The sequence below is a fragment of the Drosophila bipectinata genome, chromosome XL (genome assembly GCF_030179905.1).
Source record: "Drosophila bipectinata strain 14024-0381.07 chromosome XL, DbipHiC1v2, whole genome shotgun sequence".
NCBI classification, from domain to species: Eukaryota; Metazoa; Arthropoda; class Insecta; order Diptera; family Drosophilidae; genus Drosophila; species Drosophila bipectinata.
This window is the reverse complement of record NC_091734.1, coordinates 20,135,198-20,154,226: the sequence shown is the minus strand read 5'-3', so window position 1 is coordinate 20,154,226 and position 19,029 is coordinate 20,135,198. Positions and strand designations below refer to the sequence as shown.

Here is a 19,029-nt window from a genome sequence, read left to right as displayed (position 1 = left end):
AATTCAGCAAACAGTATGGAAGTTAATGGGTTTGCATATTAGGATACCGAATACCATATTAGGAAACGGAAGTGGTAACAGCAATGATGGTAACACGGCGAGACGAATCTTTGCAAATACAAAACTGTTTGCATCCATAACATTGTTTGATGAGGTCATTTTGAATAATTTTTACTATATATTAATAGCAGTATCGTGTGAATTCTCAATCAGCCCAAAAAAGTACCGAAAATCTTGTAAAGACACTTTTAATCTATATATGAAAACATATCCGTGGTACCCAATGTCTCCAACTGTACATAAAATATTAGTTCACGGAGCAGACATTATTAATTTGTGTATAGTTCCAGTTGGATGTTTGGGTGAAAATGCATTTGAAGCTCGAAACAAACATTAAAAAATGGACCGACGTTCTCGTGCCAGAAAAAATTCTAGGTTAAGTAATATGGCTGACTACTATCAAGCTATAGTCAAGCTACTATATAAATAAGAGCCTGCAAAATTTGAAAAAGAAACCGCTTCCAATAGAAGTTATAAACCTTTTAGAGAATCCATCATCAGAGCTGAGTTCATACAATTTTTTTAATGATGAAGACACCGAATCAGACAACGAAAGCGAAGACAGAAGATTATTAACTTTTTGTTTTTTTAAGTTTGGAATATTTTTAAAGCATGGTAAAATTTTATTTTTTCTATTTTTATGCTTTGCTTTATAATAAAAATTGAAATGTTGTACAAGTGCCGGGGTTATAAGGGGGCGGAAAATAAAGACGTGGTCAAATTGACTAAAAAAAAATCCGAAATCAAAGTAAAATATTAGTAACCACGCGTACTTAGTAATTTCCACGCGAAACTCTCGCCTAGCCCTACTACTTGGACATGTTTTGCCCGCCGGAAAACCTGCCCTTCCATGACTTTCAAGCGACGTTTTGTTGTTAGCTTCGACCGTGTCTTTTAAAGTCTTATTCTCATACATTTCGAAAAATGGAGACTCATAGTCTATTCCTAAGCCTGCAACTACCTCCTCCACTGCTTCTCCTTCAGTCCTCCTTCCCCATAAACAGCGCAACAGGAATAACATGCAGTTTGCATTTTCGATGTTCTATTTGAAATTTATACTTCTGTAGTTTCGACGCCCATCGCACCAGCCGATACCTTAAGTCTGGTTGTGCCATGAGCCTCCCTTACGATGCGTGATCCGTGATCACCGTAAATCTATGTCCCTCTACGTAAGATCTTTCTCTCCTTCCGTCTTCTGAACTAACACTCCACCTAACCTATAACTGATTGCGTCGCAGTGGATATAGAACGGTTTTCAAGAATCCGGACTATGCTCAACTGGATCCTGACACATTGCGCTCTTAACCACAGAGACGCCTCCAAGCCCGCCTTCGTCATGGTGAAGCGTCATTTAGGTCTCACCAAATCGGCTAGAGCTGCTGTAATGTCCACGTTTCTTATAAACTTTCTATACTTACCGTTCATGCCTAAAAAACTGCGTAACATCTTCAACGTCCTTGGAAGTGGGTAATCTACCATAGCAGATATCTCGGGATCTGTCCTTATGACGCCTTTCCCGATCACATGACCTAAATACTTAACAGTTCTCATACAGAAATGGCTCTTTTATACAATAGCCCTGCTTGCTGTATGTATTTCGCCGCTATTTTGTTGTCAGAGCCGCTAGATGCGACTCGAAAGTATTGGATACGACGAGCAGGTCGTCGAAATACACGAATACCTCGTTCCGTAGTGGGGCTGGAATCACTTTTTCCATGAGTCGCGTCATGGTTTGAGATGCGTTCATGAGCCCTAAAGGCATGACTCTTAACTGATGTAGCGGCTGCCCTGGAATGGTAAACGCGGTTTTACCGCGTGAAGGTGGTTTCAGCGGGATCTGCCAGTTAGCAACCTTTAAATCCAGTCTTGAGATGAACATAGCTTTAGAAAGCCTGCTTAAGATTGCGTCGATCTGTGGTAGTGGAGAGGCATTGCCTTGGGTGAAGCTATTCATTTTCCTAAAGTCCAAACATAAACGGACTTTTCCTGGCTTCTGCACCAAGACAACCGGCGACGACCAAGACAAGCACTTTGTGATTCTTCGATAATACCTAGCCTTATCATCCTCTCGACCTCTCAGTAGAGCAGCTTCTCTATTGCCGGACACACCGGATAATACCTCTGCTTCACCGCTTTCGTCTCCCCGACGTAGAAACTATGGCTTATCAAAAGAGTCTTACCCATGCCTACCTTGGCGAAAGATGGAAATACCTCTATCACCGCCTGCAAACTCGCAAACTGGGTTTCGGACAACTCCTGTCTAACTGAAATTTTGCTATCCCGGAACTCCGAGGGCAAGAGTTCAAAACTCTTCTTAAAATCGATACCTAGATACAGATCTTGGCTCAGAGTGGGAACCAAGTAAAATGTATGAGTCTTACTTAGGCCTTTTAATTTCACATCTGTCGTCAGGTAATCTACAACCTGTTATCGTTGACCATCACCGTACTCACTATTGTTCCTTTCCGCTTAAAGTCTGCCCTGCTCTTTATGAACCTTTCGGCAAAACACCCACACAGTGGTTCGGCTTGTATGGAGCCGCGGTCATAATTACTTATAGTTGTGGTATTGCTACAAATATTTCACCGAAATTCTAAAAAAATATTATAAACATATACACAAAAAATTGTTCATATAGAACGTCTATATCATTTAGCTGTCACAGGAAGGATTGGTTAGAAATAAGAATTTAGTATGGATAACTTTTTTTTCCAGATATGTTGCCTAAACTCACAGATTATGACTTTGGTGTGGTTTTATACATACTTACCAAATTTTATACAAATCTGACAACTATTGCATATAGCAGCCATAGAAGCAGCCAGTTAGAACTAATTATTTAGTATTGATAACTTTTTCTTGTATTCAATGGGGGAATCGTGGGGGAACATAATTAAAACTTTAGGTAAACAAATTTAAGACACACAAAAAAGGTACAAAGAAATAGGTTTCAAAAAACATTTGTTTCACAAAATACACAAATCTTGTTTGTTTTTATTAATATCATAATTTAAAATAAATACTTTAAGCTTCAAAATTCAATTTTACTTATTTTAATATACGCATTTGAACAGTTGCCACACCGATTTGAAGTGAGCGTTTGCATCGAAATATTTTTCAAGAGCTCCGATGCGCTGCAGAAATTAACACGTTTTCTTGCTTTTAATGGTTTTTCTAGAATGTACCATTAGGTTTCCAGCGAAAACCAGTTTGCAAATTTAAAGATTGGTCATTTTAGAATCAAACTGTGTAAATGAAGTTTAAATATTTTCAAATCAGATTTTTTGACTTTTGGGCGGAACCACAGTGCTTTGGTGGAATAGTCTGTCCACCTGTGCCGTCAGCTGTTCCAGTAATGTCGCCTGCATGGCGCTCACTGATTGTGACACAATTGAATGCAACTCCGCTGTGCTTCCTAAATATTCTGCTTGAGAGCCTGCTTGGCTAGTCCCGCAGGGTGAGTCTGTCCGGCGGATCTGCTGGCTCGTACTCGCAGCGGTCGTGTCGCGTACCGCATGGACTTTCTCGAAGCACACACGTCGGACATGCAGACTTTGGCCTGGCATGCATTGTTATACACGTCTTGTGGAATTTGTGTCCGTACATGGTCCTGGCTCTGCCAGTTGGCATTTCTTTGTTACATAACGTGCAGATGGGCGTCTTCATGGGTGTCGCTGCCCCCTTCTCTGCCACTGCTGGATTCATCCTTTCTTATCTTACTTTCTTAATATGAAGAAACACTGAAAAATACTTTCTCTTCGACTGCCGCAACTCTGATCCTTATTTATTTGGAACCAAACCTCGCCATCGTTTAATTTAATTTAATTTAATTTGTTCTTCTTCTTTCTGCTTTGCTACTTATTCTGATCTGTTCGAAAGACAGCTCAAACAACTCCCCTCTACAGCCGAAGATCGTCGCCGGTCCCTGCTCATTCCCAGACACTGCCACCCGATTGCTACTGGTACCAGCCGAAATGAACTGTCCGCAAAAACATGGCTGCGATTAGCCATACTAAAAACATGGCCACTAAGTTGGGCGCCAAAAAAATTTCTGATTATTATTACTGTAACGAACAGTCAACCTTAGGACAGGGCGAGGTGGGTCTTGTAAGGTTCCTCTCTCTCTCTCAATAATGCTTGCCTCAAAGTTCATAAATTATATCGATGATACGCAAAAGGTGGGAGGTAGCGCCAAGGCGGCGGCGAATCAAGCGAGGCGAATTATTTGCCTTTCTACTTCCTCATATAATTCATGTTTATTAAATTAAAGTGTTACTTAAATGTCTACTAAAACTCCATCCTTACTTCACTTACTTTTGCTAACAACTCAGTTTTCTCTCAACCTTTATATTTGAAAATTAATTCCTAGGTTTAACAAATGGAAATAAGGACTTAAAATAGTGCTACGTGTGCGCTAAATACTATTAGCTTAAACGCAACTTAAATGCCACGCTCGTTTACACCGCTCCGTGTCGAAGGGCTACCTGCGGCTAGCGTATGCATTTCAATTAGTTCAGCTGACTTTATTGACGGTCTCACATTACAAAATCTCGGTTCGGCGATGCTTTTATCTTTTCTTGATCAGGCTTTTGATCATAAAGGCTCGTTCCCGGTCCCAAAGGTGAGGGCAATCGTCCACTTAGGGGGTCCACCCCATAGGCCGCGAACCTGACGACGTGATAGGATAATGACCGGAATATTCCGTATGGCTTCAATTGGCTTCATACAAGTTTTGAGAATTAGGGCTTACTCACCCCTTTCATCCGCGACGAGCTAGTTGAAGCGCTTACACGTAATCGTGGCTGGAAAGAAACAATATTCCGGGAAAGCTACCACCAACCCGTTCACAAATGAAACAATTTACGCAGCTAGCCAATAGAAGCCTTCAATGAGAACGGAAACCTCCGTTCATTAACTCCACGCGATCATACAAGGCCACACGAGGCCTCCCCCGACTCCACTCTGCGGAGGAGAGTCCCTTAAAAGCGCAGCGAAAGCTCCGAGTCTAGCTCGGGAGCTTAGGCTGCCTCGGCCTACAATTAGCGGCTTCTCCAACTACAACAGCTGTCCTTTCTGCTCTCGCTCCTACGGGCTCCCAGAAAGTTGCCGTTTCACCGTCGTTGTTGCCACCAGTCTCGCAACACCTTAAGTTCTGGTGATCTCCGAGTGGGCTTAATCTTAAACTTGCTCCTGCACTCTTCGCGTAAAATCTCCTCCTTGTACTGGATGAACCTTCTTGAACCGCGTCAGAAATGCAAAGAAAATGCTATTCCCACGTGGATTACTAAATCTAGCTTCCAACTTCCAATAACATTCCAATAACCTATTGCCAGATCACCAGATCCCGGTAACACCTATCGCCTTACTACAGTCCTACTACGACAAGGAGTTCCCACATCGGTAGCCTTTTCCCCGCCCCCGGGCTGCCACCAACGCCGATCTATCACCGACGTTACAATTTTGTATAAGCAACGAAATTATAGTTTTCTGTATAAAAGTAGAAACACTGAGAGTGGGTAGGGTTAACTTTACCCTTTTCTATTTACAAACATCAAAAACATTGCTATTTACAAACGTTAAACTCTCTAACTCTAAAAACACCAAAGTTATACCATTTCAGATCAATCAGATATATGGCAGCTATAGGATATAGTCGGCCGATCCGGGTCGTTCCGACTAATATACTGCCTAATAATATTTACTAAATATAGCTGCCATATAAGTGAGCGATCGGAAATGACCCAACTTTCGTGTTTTTGAAGATAGAAAGCTGTAACTGGTACAGATTCTATTTTTTGTCAGTTAATCCGACCTACCGAATTTCATCGGCCGACCATATCTTATAGCTGCCATATAACTGAACGATCGGAAATGGTTTTTGGTAGAAATACCAACTTTGGTATTTTTGGAGATAGAAGTTTGGGACTTTTTTTTAGATTTTGTTGTATAATAAATTGGGTTATATTATAATATAAATAATATAATATAATATTATATATTATAATATAATTATATATATTATAATAATATAATGATAATTATCATATTTTCATAAAGATCGGCCAACTATATCCGATGTTTGCGATATATATCCGGTTTTAACTGAAAGGGTATATAAACTTCGGCACCGCCCGAAGTTAGCTTTCCTTTCTTGGTGTTAATACATCTAGTTTTGCTACCGTAGTAAGCTGAGCGTAAGTTTTTTCCGGAAAAACACCCTTTAATGAACATTTCAGTGTATATTTGAAACTTGACACCTCTTCTTTTGCCTAAGAGTTCTTAGAATAAAAAAAATTGAAGGAATATTGATTTCAAACTTTTAGTTTGTGTTTATTTTGAATATGAACTTTTTTTATATGCTCAGATGGACTTATGTTTTGGTCTGATTGGGGCGATGAACCTATGATTGAACGTGCAAATATGGATGGCTCTGGACGCCAAATCATATCCTCGAAGAAACTCGTTTACCCAAATGGACTCGCAATTGATTATGACCATAGTAGGTTGTATTTTGTTGATGGTGGTATCCACACTTTAGAGAGCATGAACTTTGATGGAAGCAGCCGTCAGATAATTATAAGTAAGTACCCGTAATTTTGAATACTTATTACTTATTGTTGAAATTTACTTATTAATTTTTCGCAATTTATATCCCTAAATTTGTACAAAATAAATTTCTGATTATCATGCATTTAAAAAAATCCCTATCGGAGCCCCACTTAATTCGGAGGCTAGGCGTCAAAGAGTTAAAATATGAAAGAGCCCGCTCAATTGGCTCATTTAAAAGATAATTAGCCTTGTGAGACTTGATCCGAAAGGAAGGGCATGTAGGAAAATCCTTTTGAGAAATATTAAAATTAATAAGTCCCGGTAAAAAAAGGAAATTAATGTTTGCAGCGAGTATATTAATGGGAAAAGTCAAAGCTGCCAGTGTACGCCGATCCTCCAACGTGCAAACATTAATAAGAAAGCGGTGGCTCTTGTATGAGGGGGAGGATCATAAAACCTTAGAGGCAGAAAATAAAATTTTAGAAATTTCTTTTGGAGACGCTCTATTCTCTTGGAGCGAATTTTACAAGACGGATTTCAAATGATTGAGCCATATTCTAGCCTTGACCGAACAAATGCAGCTAAGACGCTGAGGATCGAATGTGGCCTTTGAATCGGTTCACGAACCTTTTTATAAAGCCCAGCATAGCATACTCTTTAGGCAGTATAAAGTCTAAGTGACCAGCAAAGTTTGTATTTATTTTTTTCTGAGAACAACTTATTATCTGGTCTTTCAAGGGTAGAACCCATTCATTCGCTAGGTCCCGACGGCTACTTTTCAACTTATCTTTTGAAACCTCGATTTTTCCCCTTATGTGGAAGGAATCATTCATAATTCCCCTACATAAAAAAGTGAAAAAGTCCGAAGCTGCCAACTACAGAGGCATCTCTAAGTTGTCGGCAATTCCAAAGTTATTTGAAAAATTAATTACCCCTCATTTGCAACACCTTTGCTCTTCGATTATCACTCCTTGTCAGCATGGCTTTATAAGGCGTCGCTCCATCACCACAAACTTAGTGGAGTTGACATCCTTTGTCAAAGATGGCTTTTGTAAGGGATATCAAACCGATGTAATTTACACAGACTTCAGCAAAGCATTTGATTCAGTTAATCACTCACTCTTGTTGAGTAAACTGAATATGCTGGGTTTTCTCTTAACGTGGCCTCTTAGACCTCTTAGACCTCGTTAAAGACCTCTTAACGTGGATCTCCAGCTACCTAGATGGAAGGACACAAAGAGTCTTATTTAAAAACATACAGTCCCGTCTGGTCCGTGCTACATCTGGCGTCCCTCAAGGAAGTCATCTTGGCCCGTTATTATTTACGTTATATTTATAAACGACTTGCCCCCTGCTTTAATGAACTCTCTAGTTCTTATGTATGCAGATGATGTAAAGCTTTGTCTTCAGTACAAATCCATCTGTGCCCAATGCAGTCTTCAGTCTGACCTTGATAACTTTCAAAAATGGTGTTTAGCTAATGATCTAATACTTAAAGGATCAAAATGCAAGCATATGTCATTTTATCGTTCTTGCCGTCTGCAAGCTACTTATTCTATTAATGGGATTGCCTTAGAAAAATTAACCCAGGTTAATGATCTCGGCATCCTATTAGACATAAAACTTAAATTTGCCGACCATATTTCATTAATGGTTAATAAGGCTAAAAGAGTCCTTGGTTTTATTAAAAAGTGGTCAAAAGAATTTAATTACCCCTATAACCAAAACACTATTCATTTCTTTGGTCCGTCCTATACTGGAGTACGGTTCATGTGTCTGGAGTCCCCAATATGGAGTACATATGGACCGCATAGAATCCGTACAAAAGAACTTTTTAATATTTGCACTTAGAGGTCTATACTGTGATGCAAATCTTCAGCTTCCATCCTACAGTAGCAGACTTTTACTTATAAACTTACCTAGCTTAACAAATCGTAGGACAATGCTCGGTGTAGTTTTTCTGCATAACCTTATTAACGGGGATGTAGATAGCCAGCATTTACTAACACGTTTAAAATTTAACATTCCTAATAGAAGGACTCGAAACTTTAGTCCTCTGTTCCTTAGCCATTGTAGTTCGACATATGCACAGCATGACCCTTTTAGGGTATTATGTTCGAACTACAATGGTCTCTACTCTATTACATCTCTTTCCTGTCCCTCTAATTTAAAATATAGAATTTTAAATTTCCTTACTAACTCCTCTTAGCTTAACAAATTTCAAATAGCTTAATATGTACTAACAAATCGTTTCTCGAGCGCCCCTCGGTCGTCTGGGCCTCTAAGCTTTATGATGAATACAGGAATGCTAGCTGATGCTCTTATTGATGCACCATTGATGCGAAAAAAAAATAAAATAAAAAAAAATAAGACTAGATGTAGGTGTCTTATTTTTTTTTTCCTGTTTAGTTGTCAAACTTTAATTTTCGATAGAAAAAACCGTTCAGATATCAAGAGTCTGCTTACTGTAGCGGGCAACCAAACATTTCGATAAGTTTTCGGGACCACTATAAGGAAACTCTGGATATATCTTCCTGTAACCATGATACAATTAAACAAGGTAGTCCATTAGTTGACTTAAGTCCCTTATTTTAATTTTAACATAGTAAACGTTAATAGTGCGAGTAAAACGGCTATACAGTACTTTGATTAACCCTCACACGGGGCATGGGGCTAAAAGTTTTTCTTAGTTATGACAAGAGTGGTGTTTATAATTTTATTTTAATTAGTTTTTAATTTGACATAATTCTTTGTTTTTGTTTTTGGACAGCTATTCTCTCGTTTAAGTTCTTAATTCTAAAGTATATACGTATCTTAAAAAAAATATTTTTTTTATATTTACACCAATAGACCTGCTCAACGGCGTTTAACAATGTCTGTTTTAAATTTTTAGTTTAAAAAAACTAAAAAAAAAAACTTTACGCCTAGCACGTGCTTTATCCGTGACGTGATCATCCGTATACATCAAGAAGTAGGCATGACGAAAGCATGAAGAAATGAATTACTAAAGTTAATAAATAGGTAGTTTCTTCACTGCACTATGTGAAAACGAGGGGCGATATGAGCGAAATAGTGCACGTCAAAGAAAGCTAGATGAAAGAAAGCTAAAGCCTTTAAGGGGTTATATACAGTTGTACCGAGCAAAAATATGGATTTTTATCGATTTTTTTTTGACACCATAGAAAATATTTATGAAAAATGTTTTACCGACGTTGTTTAGTACATGTTTCTGGGTACTTAAGTAAATTTTTTCATAAAAAAATATTACATAACAAAAATGTTATAGCCGAATTCCCGGATCGTCTTTCCCGGATCGAAAACGGTTCATCCGAAATCCAAAATTCAAAAAAATTTAGTTAGTATATTGTATTTTCTAGTCCGTGAACGAGGGATTTTAAAAAATTTTGACTAAAAAAAAATGGCGACGTTTTTAACAAAAAATGTACCCTCGTTCACGGACTAGCTAATATCATAATAAATAAGTAGGCATAATTTTGTGTTGATCGGATTAGTAGTTTTTTAGTAATCGTGTCCACCGCAAAGGTAATTTCCCAAAAAAAAGATTCTGAGATAATCGCGTTTAAAGTTTCAAGTTTGTTCAAGTTTTATATGCAGATAGTGTGCTATAAATAGCTACAGCTTCGGTTCTAATGCTCCGATCGTTATGAATTTTTGTGAGAATATTCCCAATAGAATATACTTAAAGAATATGCAATAAAAAAAAATCGATTTAATAATATTATTAATTTTAGGCTAACTTTATTCTTTCCAAAAGTGTATACCTAAGTGTAAAAATTTGTCATATCATCTTTTTTCCAAAATTTTGGTCGGCTCTCTCTCAATCATTATAAAGGCCTATTGGCTTAATATCATTGTGCTATGGAGCTCAGTGATATTATCAGGTGACTCAAAAGCATAGTTTTACCAAACTTATAAAGTGGTAATCTTTTTTTATTCAGTGGTGTTACCTTAGTTAACCGCCATTAGAGAAACGGAATAGGTTCCGCTTTTGAAATATACAGTAGCAGTATTCTATACACATTGAAATTATGTCATTGTGTCATAGAGTTCAGCTATTGTTGGACTACCAGATTTTTGTTAGCCAAAAGCTTTTTCAAGTTACCTGAATCTTAATCGCCCAAGTTAAATTCATTTAATTAACAGATATACAATAGAGGGCGGAGAGGTTGTCGATATACAAAGTTTGCACAAAATCAACCTTAGCTGCTGTAGCTTAACTGCGGGAATGATTTTGAATTGAGGCATTGCCAAGACTGGGAAATTACACATTACACATTTTTATACCCTTGCAGAGGGTATTATAATTTTGTCCAAAAGTGTGAAGGAGTGAAGGAGACATCTCTGACCCTGTCAAGTATATATATACTCTTGATCATTATATAGCTGTCATATAACTGATTGATCGGAAATGGTATAACTTTGCTATTTTTAGAGAGTTAGGGAGTTCAAATTTTACACGAGAGCTAGTTTGGTAAAAGATTACGACATGCCAAATTTCATAGGAATATCCTTCTATATCCTACTATATCCTACTATATCCTACTATATCCTACTATATCCGACTATATCCTGTAGCTGCCATATAACTGAACGATCGGAAATGACCCAAATTTTGTGTTTATGAAAATAGAAAGCTGGAACTTAGTACAGATTTTATTTTAATCCAACCTACCAAATCTCATAACATTCGGTCGACTATATCTTATAGCTGTCATATAACTGAACGATCGGAAATGGTATTTGGTAGAAATACCAACTTTGGTATTTTTGAAGATAGAAGTTTGGGACTTTTTTTAAATATTTTATTGTAATTAATTGGTTTTATTATGATATTCTCATCGGCCAACTATATCAATTTTTTGCGATATATATCCGGGTTTAACTGCAAGGGTATGTCAACTTCGGCTGTATTTGGAGGCGAATTGATAACTTTTTAAATTTAAATCCAAGCCTAGCTTGGCTCGGCTCCTACCTCTTCTTTCATTTTTATACCCTTGCAGAGGGTATTATAATTTTGGTCAAAAGTGTGCAACGCAGTGAAGAAGACATCTCCGACCCTATAAAGTATATATATTCTTGATCAGGATCACCTCCTGAGTTGATATGAGCATGTCCGTCTGTCCGTCTGTCTGTCGGTCTGTCTGTCTGTTTCTACGCAAACTAGTCTCTCAGTTTTAAAGCTATCGTCTTGAAACTTTGCACACATCCTTCTTTCCTTTGCACGCAGTATATAAGTCGGAACGGCCCTGATCGGCCAACTATATCCTATAGCTGCCATATAACTGATTGATCGGAAATGGTATAACTTTGGTGTTTTTAGAGTTAGAGAGTTCAAATTTGACATGAGAGCTATTTTTGGCAAAACATTACGTCATGCCAAATTTCATAAGTATCGGCCGACTACATCCTATAGCTGCCATATAACTGAACGATCGGAAATGGTATTTGGTAGAAATATCAACTTTCGTATTTTTGAAGATAGAAGTTTGGGACTTTTTTTAGATTTTGTATTGTAATAAATTGGATTATATATTCCTATTCCCATAAGGATCGGCCAACTATATCCGATGTTTGCGATATATATCCGGTTTTAACTGCAAGGGTATATAAACTTCGGCTCCGCCCGAAGTTAGCTTTCCTTTCTTGTTTTTTTGTGCAATAGAGATTCTTATCTCTATTTATGGATATTCCTTTGCCCACTTTAATCGCTCTCATCAAATATTGCTCTTACCCGCTTTGGCTCTTTGAATTTTACTTAAACATTAAAAAACGTGCATAAGTATTTTTACCGTGCGTAAAGCTGAATTTTATAAGAATTATATTTGCCACTCCTCGATTCAGTTTACTTTTAAAACTTAACTCTTTGAAACTTAAAGGTATCTTAATTTTGTAATCAATACTTTTAACCAACGATTTTAAGTTATTTAAGTCAATATGAGCCCATTCTTGAATTATTGCTGAACTTAGGTCACGTTCAGTCTCCAACTGTCTCCCTTTTTTAAACATACGACCAGCAGATCTTCAATTGGATTCAGGTCAGGACTCGGCGCAGGCCATTTGAAAATAGGAAATTTTTTAGTCACTAAAAACTCTTCGGCCCAGAATTGATATTTATTTCAGAATTCCAATCGAGCTCTTATATGCTGGTCCAGCAGCTTTGGTTTAGGCACCATGCACGTGTGTACAACGAATTTTTTTTCGTTTAAAATTTGGAAAATTCGGCTCGGGTGATTTGGAGGCCCAAATGAGCCGTACTTTGCCCGGATCCTTGGCCGACAAACTATTTCCACAAGGCATTTTTAGCTAATTTCTCAAATAATTTAATACAAATTTGGCATAATTAATTCATTTTTAACACTTCCAATAATTTACAAAAGATATATTCACTTTTTAATATTTTACACCACACTATCAGCACGACAGATAAGCTAGACTCATTTTTCACATATACTTTATATTTACTATGCGAGGCACCAACATATTGTGTAAATAATGGTACTACGAAAGAGATTAGAATGAAGGAATTTTTTTTACATTGAAACAAAAATAAAAGACGAAAACATTTTACATTTATGTTATCAATACATACAAAATTAATGAATGTCATTCATGCTAATCATCCCTGTGGCAGAGGGCACCGAGGAGCGGAAATTTTAATCAAATCTAGCATTGACTACAGCGAGATCGCAACACTCAAAGAAGAATGGATCCAGTGCGCCAAAATCAATATCTCCACCCCTGGGGGGAAAATCACTATCGGTTTCGCTTATATTCCTCCTAGACAGAGCGTGTCCGATAACCAATTTAATTTACTGCTGAATGACATCGGCGACAAATTTATACTCGCAGGTGATTTCAATGCCAAGCACCCATGGTGGGGCTCGAGGATGATTAACCCTAAAGGATATACGCTATTTAAGTGTATTCAGCGCAGAGCCTTCAACTGCCACTCAACCGGAGAGCCTACGTACTGGTCCACTGACCCCCAAAAACGGCCGGACCTACTGGACTTTTGCTATATCCTACGGAATTCATCCGGACTCCATTGCCTGCTCGTCTTATGCAGATCTCCTTTCGGATCACAGCGCGGTGGAGCTCCACATTAATACCCCTGTTGAGAAGAAGGTCACCAGTTCCCGGATGATAAGATCACGTAACAACATCGAAACCTACACAGGGTGGCTAAATAACGCCCCAGGGAATACACAGCCGGACCTCAACACAGGATTTGATATTGAAAATGCCGTGGTCAACCTCACTCAGGAGATGCACGATGCTGCCATAGTCGCAACACCAAGGGCTCCATGCAACAACAAAATCCTTCAAAGGCATTGGTGCCTGTGGTCTCCGGAGGTAGCTCTACTGCTCAATGAGGAGCGATGGCTTAGAAGGGTCTGGTTGCGAACTAGGTACCCCAACGACAAAACAGCTCTCAACCGTGCGACGAGTCACGAAGATGCTCCAGAGGTTGCGGACTTGTGCAATTGAAGAATACCTGCGCCAGGTTTATCCCGGCGACCCCGAACACAACTTGTGGCATTTGACAAGCCACATCAAGCGTTCAAAAAAAAGGGTGGCTCAGGTTAGGAAACCCGACGGTGAGTGTTGCCGCTCCGATCAGGGGACGGCGGACGCATTTACTGCTCATTTGGAGGACGTTTGCACTCCGTTCAATAGATTCTCGGAGGTGGACCAAGCTGAGACTGAGAGGTTCCCGTCTCTACCCTGCACGGATTTCTGTCAATTGGAGCCAGTCTAGGAAGAGGAGGTTGAGGAGGAGGTCTCTGGCCTCAACACCAAAAAATCCCCGGGTGCGGATAGCCTTAAAGCACTTGCAATCAAACTTCTCCCCCCCTTAGGTATCAAAAAGCTTACGAGCATATTCAACGCTGAGCTGATCTTGCTTCATACAGGCCGATAAGCTTACTATCAGTACTATCCAAGTTACTTGAGAGAGTATTTCTGCGCAGATTTCAGACTGTATTGGACGAGGCTGGCTTGATTCCAGGCCATCAATTTAGTTTCAAGCGTTGTCAGGCCACTCCGGAGCAATGCCACAAGATTGTACAATAGATCCTAAACAGCCTGGAGGAAAAGAAATATTTTCGCGCAGTTTCCCTTGACTGGCATTTGGCTGGGTCTGGCGTCCGGGACTACTAATGAAGATAAAAGGAGCGTACCCCATAGGCATTAGGCCTTCCTCAAGTTATACCTGAATGTCAGGTCATTTAGAGTCAGATGTGGAAAAGCAAGGTCAGCTTATAGGCCTATTAAGGCAGGTGTCCCGCAGGGCAGTGTTCTTGGTCCAATACTCTACACACTATACACAGCAGATATGCCTAATATAGATGAAGGAGGTTTGCTAGCCGCAACATATGCTGCCAACACAGCTTTCCTAGCCTCAGCAAGCTTGCCACAGGATGCCTCTGACTGTCTTCAGCGTCAGCTTGATGCCCTCCACCCGTGGCTTCAAAGATGGAACATTGAGATTAATCATGATAAGTCCGCCCAAACTACATTTACCTTGAGGAGAGGCGACTGTCCACAAATTAGCATTGGAGGCACTGCCATACCACCTAAGTCAACTCCTTAATACTTGGGAATGACGTTGGACAGGCGTCTAACATGGAGGACCCATCTACTGCGCAAACAAATGCAGGTACAGGAAAAGCTGCGGCTGGTTTATTAAGCGAAAGTCAACCCTGAAGCTGAGGGTAAAACCACTAATATAGAAGTCCATAGTGAAGCCAAATTGGACTTATGGTATCCAACTGTGGGGCACAGCGAGTCCAAGCAATATGAAAGTCATTCAGCTGGCACAAAACAGAGCTCTAAGAACGCTGTCTGGGGCTCATCCTTACCATGAAAATTTGACTATTCATGTCCAACTGGGCATCCCTACAGTCGGCGCTAAATTTAGAAGATTTCCCGCTAAATATAAGGACAGACTAACACGACATCCCAACACATGTGCCACAAATTTGCTGGACAACAGCTGGATTTACTAAATTAACTTTTTAGATTCATAACTTGTATTTATCAAACTCCTATTTTCAAGGTTCACTCAAAAAATTTAAATATTGTTCCTAACTGAAGACAAATTGTAAATAAAACTTTTAAATGTTAAAAAAATACAAGAAAGGAAAGCTAACTTCGGGCGGAGCCGAAGTTGATATACCCTTGCAGTTAAAACCGGATATATATCGCAAACATCAGATATAGTTGGCCGATCCTTATGAGAATATGATAATATAACCCAATTTATAAAAATACAAAATCTAAAAAAATTCCCAAAAATACCAAAGTTGGCATTTCTACCAAATACCATTTCCGATCGGTCATTTGGCAGCTATAAGATGTAGTCGACCGATCGTTATGAAACTTGGACGGTCAAATTAACTGACCAAAAATATAATCTGTACTAAGTTCCAGCTTTCTACCTTCAAAAACACAAAAGTTGGGTCATTTCCGATCGTTCAGTTACATGGCAGCTATATGATATAGTCGGCCGATCCTTATGAAATTTTGGAGTGTCGCAATATTTTGCGAAAAATAGCTCTCCTGTTAAACTCTCTAGCTCTAAAAACACCACACGTTTGGAACATTGTTGTAGCAAAGTGAGGTATTCCTGATACCAGCGCTTCCAGAGTCCTTGGTAGAGTGCTTGGACCAATCAATCCGGGATGTGGCTAGGGTCCCCTTCAGGAATGGTTGTAAATGATCCGCCTATCAACAAGTGTGCTGGAGATAGATACGTGACTTCAGTGCCCGGTGTATAGTAGAATGGTCTCTAGTTTACCACTGCACTGATTTGTGCTAGTAAGGTGTTCATCTTCTCGAACGTCAGGATAATGTTGCGGCGCAGGTGCAGCTTGACTGATCAAACGGAGGGCTCCCATTTTCCTTCCCAGTGAGGTGCATATGGTGCGATAAAAACCCCAGTTAATGCATTCATCTGCCAGAGTGTGACATCTGGTCTTTGTGCTTTGTCGATGCCAGAAGTTGTTGCATCTCATCCAGGGCTCGCTTTGCTCCGACAAAGTTGTCACTGCCGTTGTCACTTTAGATCTGTACGCATTTCTGCTAAAAATGCCTCCGTGCTGGGTCAGTAGCCAGTTTCAGGTGTAGTGACGAGGCACAAGATAGGCCTGGTCGTAAGTTTGCCCAGCGTTCGTGTTCCAGGATCAACTTCATAAGCGGCCCTCCAACTCGTAGTATGTCATCTGAACCAATAAACGGCGCAAGCTAAGTGCGACCTTTTTCGCAGTTGTTGATTCGTTTAGATAAACTTTAAGTCTTTTCCAAAGTACGCCTGTGCATTTCCTAGGAATTTTAGTCGTGCTGCCTTGATCTCTTCAAAAAACAGTGACGTCGGATCTGCTCGGTTTTGTGGCTTCTTCAGTAGTTGGATAAGGCGCAAAACTTAGCCCAGGGTATGTATCAGCTTATGCCAGGATGGAAACAAGTGCATTAAACGCTGGAAATGAATTGTCCATCTCCTTTATAGTGAGTATGGCTGTGGTCCTTTGTATGTATGATGGTCTGTAAAAATGAAACAAACTCAAGATTTTTGCATTTTTACCGTGTCGTTGAGTAGCCATGATGGCCCGTTTTTCACAGGTGAAATTTAAGTAGATGGGACGTCATCATTCCCCTTGTTGCAATAAACAATAGTTAAATCACACCATGCATTAGCCTGAATTTCCTTGTTTCGGTGCCTTGGTCGATTCATCGGAGAATAGTTCAATCAAGTCCCCCTTGCTGAGAACAAATTGCGGTATTTTTAACTTTCGTAGCGTGTCGAGATCTGCTCTGCACTTGAGCCAGGGTTCGGCAATGTTTCTTGGAAGCTCCGAATCCCAATCCAGCTCCAATAGTCATAGCGTTTGAAACGTGATTTTGAATTGTACCAGAGCTGCCGATAGTAGGCCAAGTAGGTCAAAGATATGCAAAAGATTTGCCTTTTAGTGCAGTTCGGATTTGATGTCAAGCCTGTTTTGTACATCAGCATGTCATCGGTTGAATTTCAGTAACTTCCAAAAACTTTTAATGATCCTTATTACTCCTTCGTTTCCGGTGCCGATAGCGTCGCTGGATTCGAGTTTACATATTCGTGATGAATCGATTGTCGCGATTCAAATTTGGCTTGTGACATAAGTTGTAATAGCTCATTCTTAATTGCTAGTAGGCTCATCTTCGCGGTTCACTTCAGTAAGGAAATCGTCGACGTAGAAGTCCTCTAGAAGAATACTTGATTCAATACTGCGGGACACCTGCCTTAATAGGCCTATAAGCTGACCTTGCTTTTCCACATCTGACTCTAAATGACCTGACATTCAGGTATAACTTGAGGAAGGCCTAATGCCTATGGGGTACGCTCCTTTTATCTTCATTAGTAGTCCCGGACGCCAGACCCAGCCAAATGCCAGTCAAGGGAAACTTGGGCAGTGTTCTTGGTCCAATACTCTACACACTATACACAGCAGATATGCCTAATATAGATGAAGGAGGTTTGCTAGCCGCAACATATGCTGCCAACACAGCTTTCCTAGCCTCAGCAAGCTTGCCACAGGATGCCTCTGACTGTCTTCAGCGTCAGCTTGATGCCCTCCACCCGTGGCTTCAAAGATGGAACATTGAGATTAATCATGATAAGTCCGCCCAAACTACATTTACCTTGAGGAGAGGCGACTGTCCACAAATTAGCATTGGAGGCACTGCCATACCACCTAAGTCAACTCCTTAATACTTGGGAATGACGTTGGACAGGCGTCTAACATGGAGGACCCATCTACTGCGCAAACAAATGCAGGTACAGGAAAAGCTGCGGCTGGTTTATTAAGCGAAAGTCAACCCTGAAGCTGAGGGTAAAACCACTAATATAGAAGTCCATAGTGAAGCCAAATTGGACTTATGGTATCCAACTGTGGGGCACAGCGAGTCCAAGCAATATGAAAGTCATTCAGCTGGCACAAAACAGAGCTCTAAGAACGCTGTCTGGGGCTCATCCTTACCATGAAAATTTGACTATTCATGTCCAACTGGGCATCCCTACAGTCGGCGCTAAATTTAGAAGATTTCCCGCTAAATATAAGGACAGACTAACACGACATCCCAACACATGTGCCACAAATTTGCTGGACAACAGCTGGATTTACTAAATTAACTTTTTAGATTCATAACTTGTATTTATCAAACTCCTATTTTCAAGGTTCACTCAAAAAATTTAAATATTGTTCCTAACTGAAGACAAATTGTAAATAAAACTTTTAAATGTTAAAAAAATACAAGAAAGGAAAGCTAACTTCGGGCGGAGCCGAAGTTGATATACCCTTGCAGTTAAAACCGGATATATATCGCAAACATCAGATATAGTTGGCCGATCCTTATGAGAATATG

General features: G+C 39.7%; 1 protein-coding gene across 2 annotated transcripts in view; it reads left to right on the top strand.

The window, feature by feature from the left end:
• Lrp4 (LDL receptor related protein 4) overlaps positions 1–19,029 on the top strand; it is a 323,222-nt gene that overhangs the window by 153,059 nt on the left and 151,134 nt on the right. For both annotated transcript variants that reach the window (XM_070279913.1, XM_070279918.1), the window contains one exon: positions 6,425–6,640. In XM_070279913.1, the coding sequence (XP_070136014.1) occupies positions 6,425–6,640 (216 nt within the window). The remainder of the gene's footprint in view (positions 1–6,424; positions 6,641–19,029) is intronic.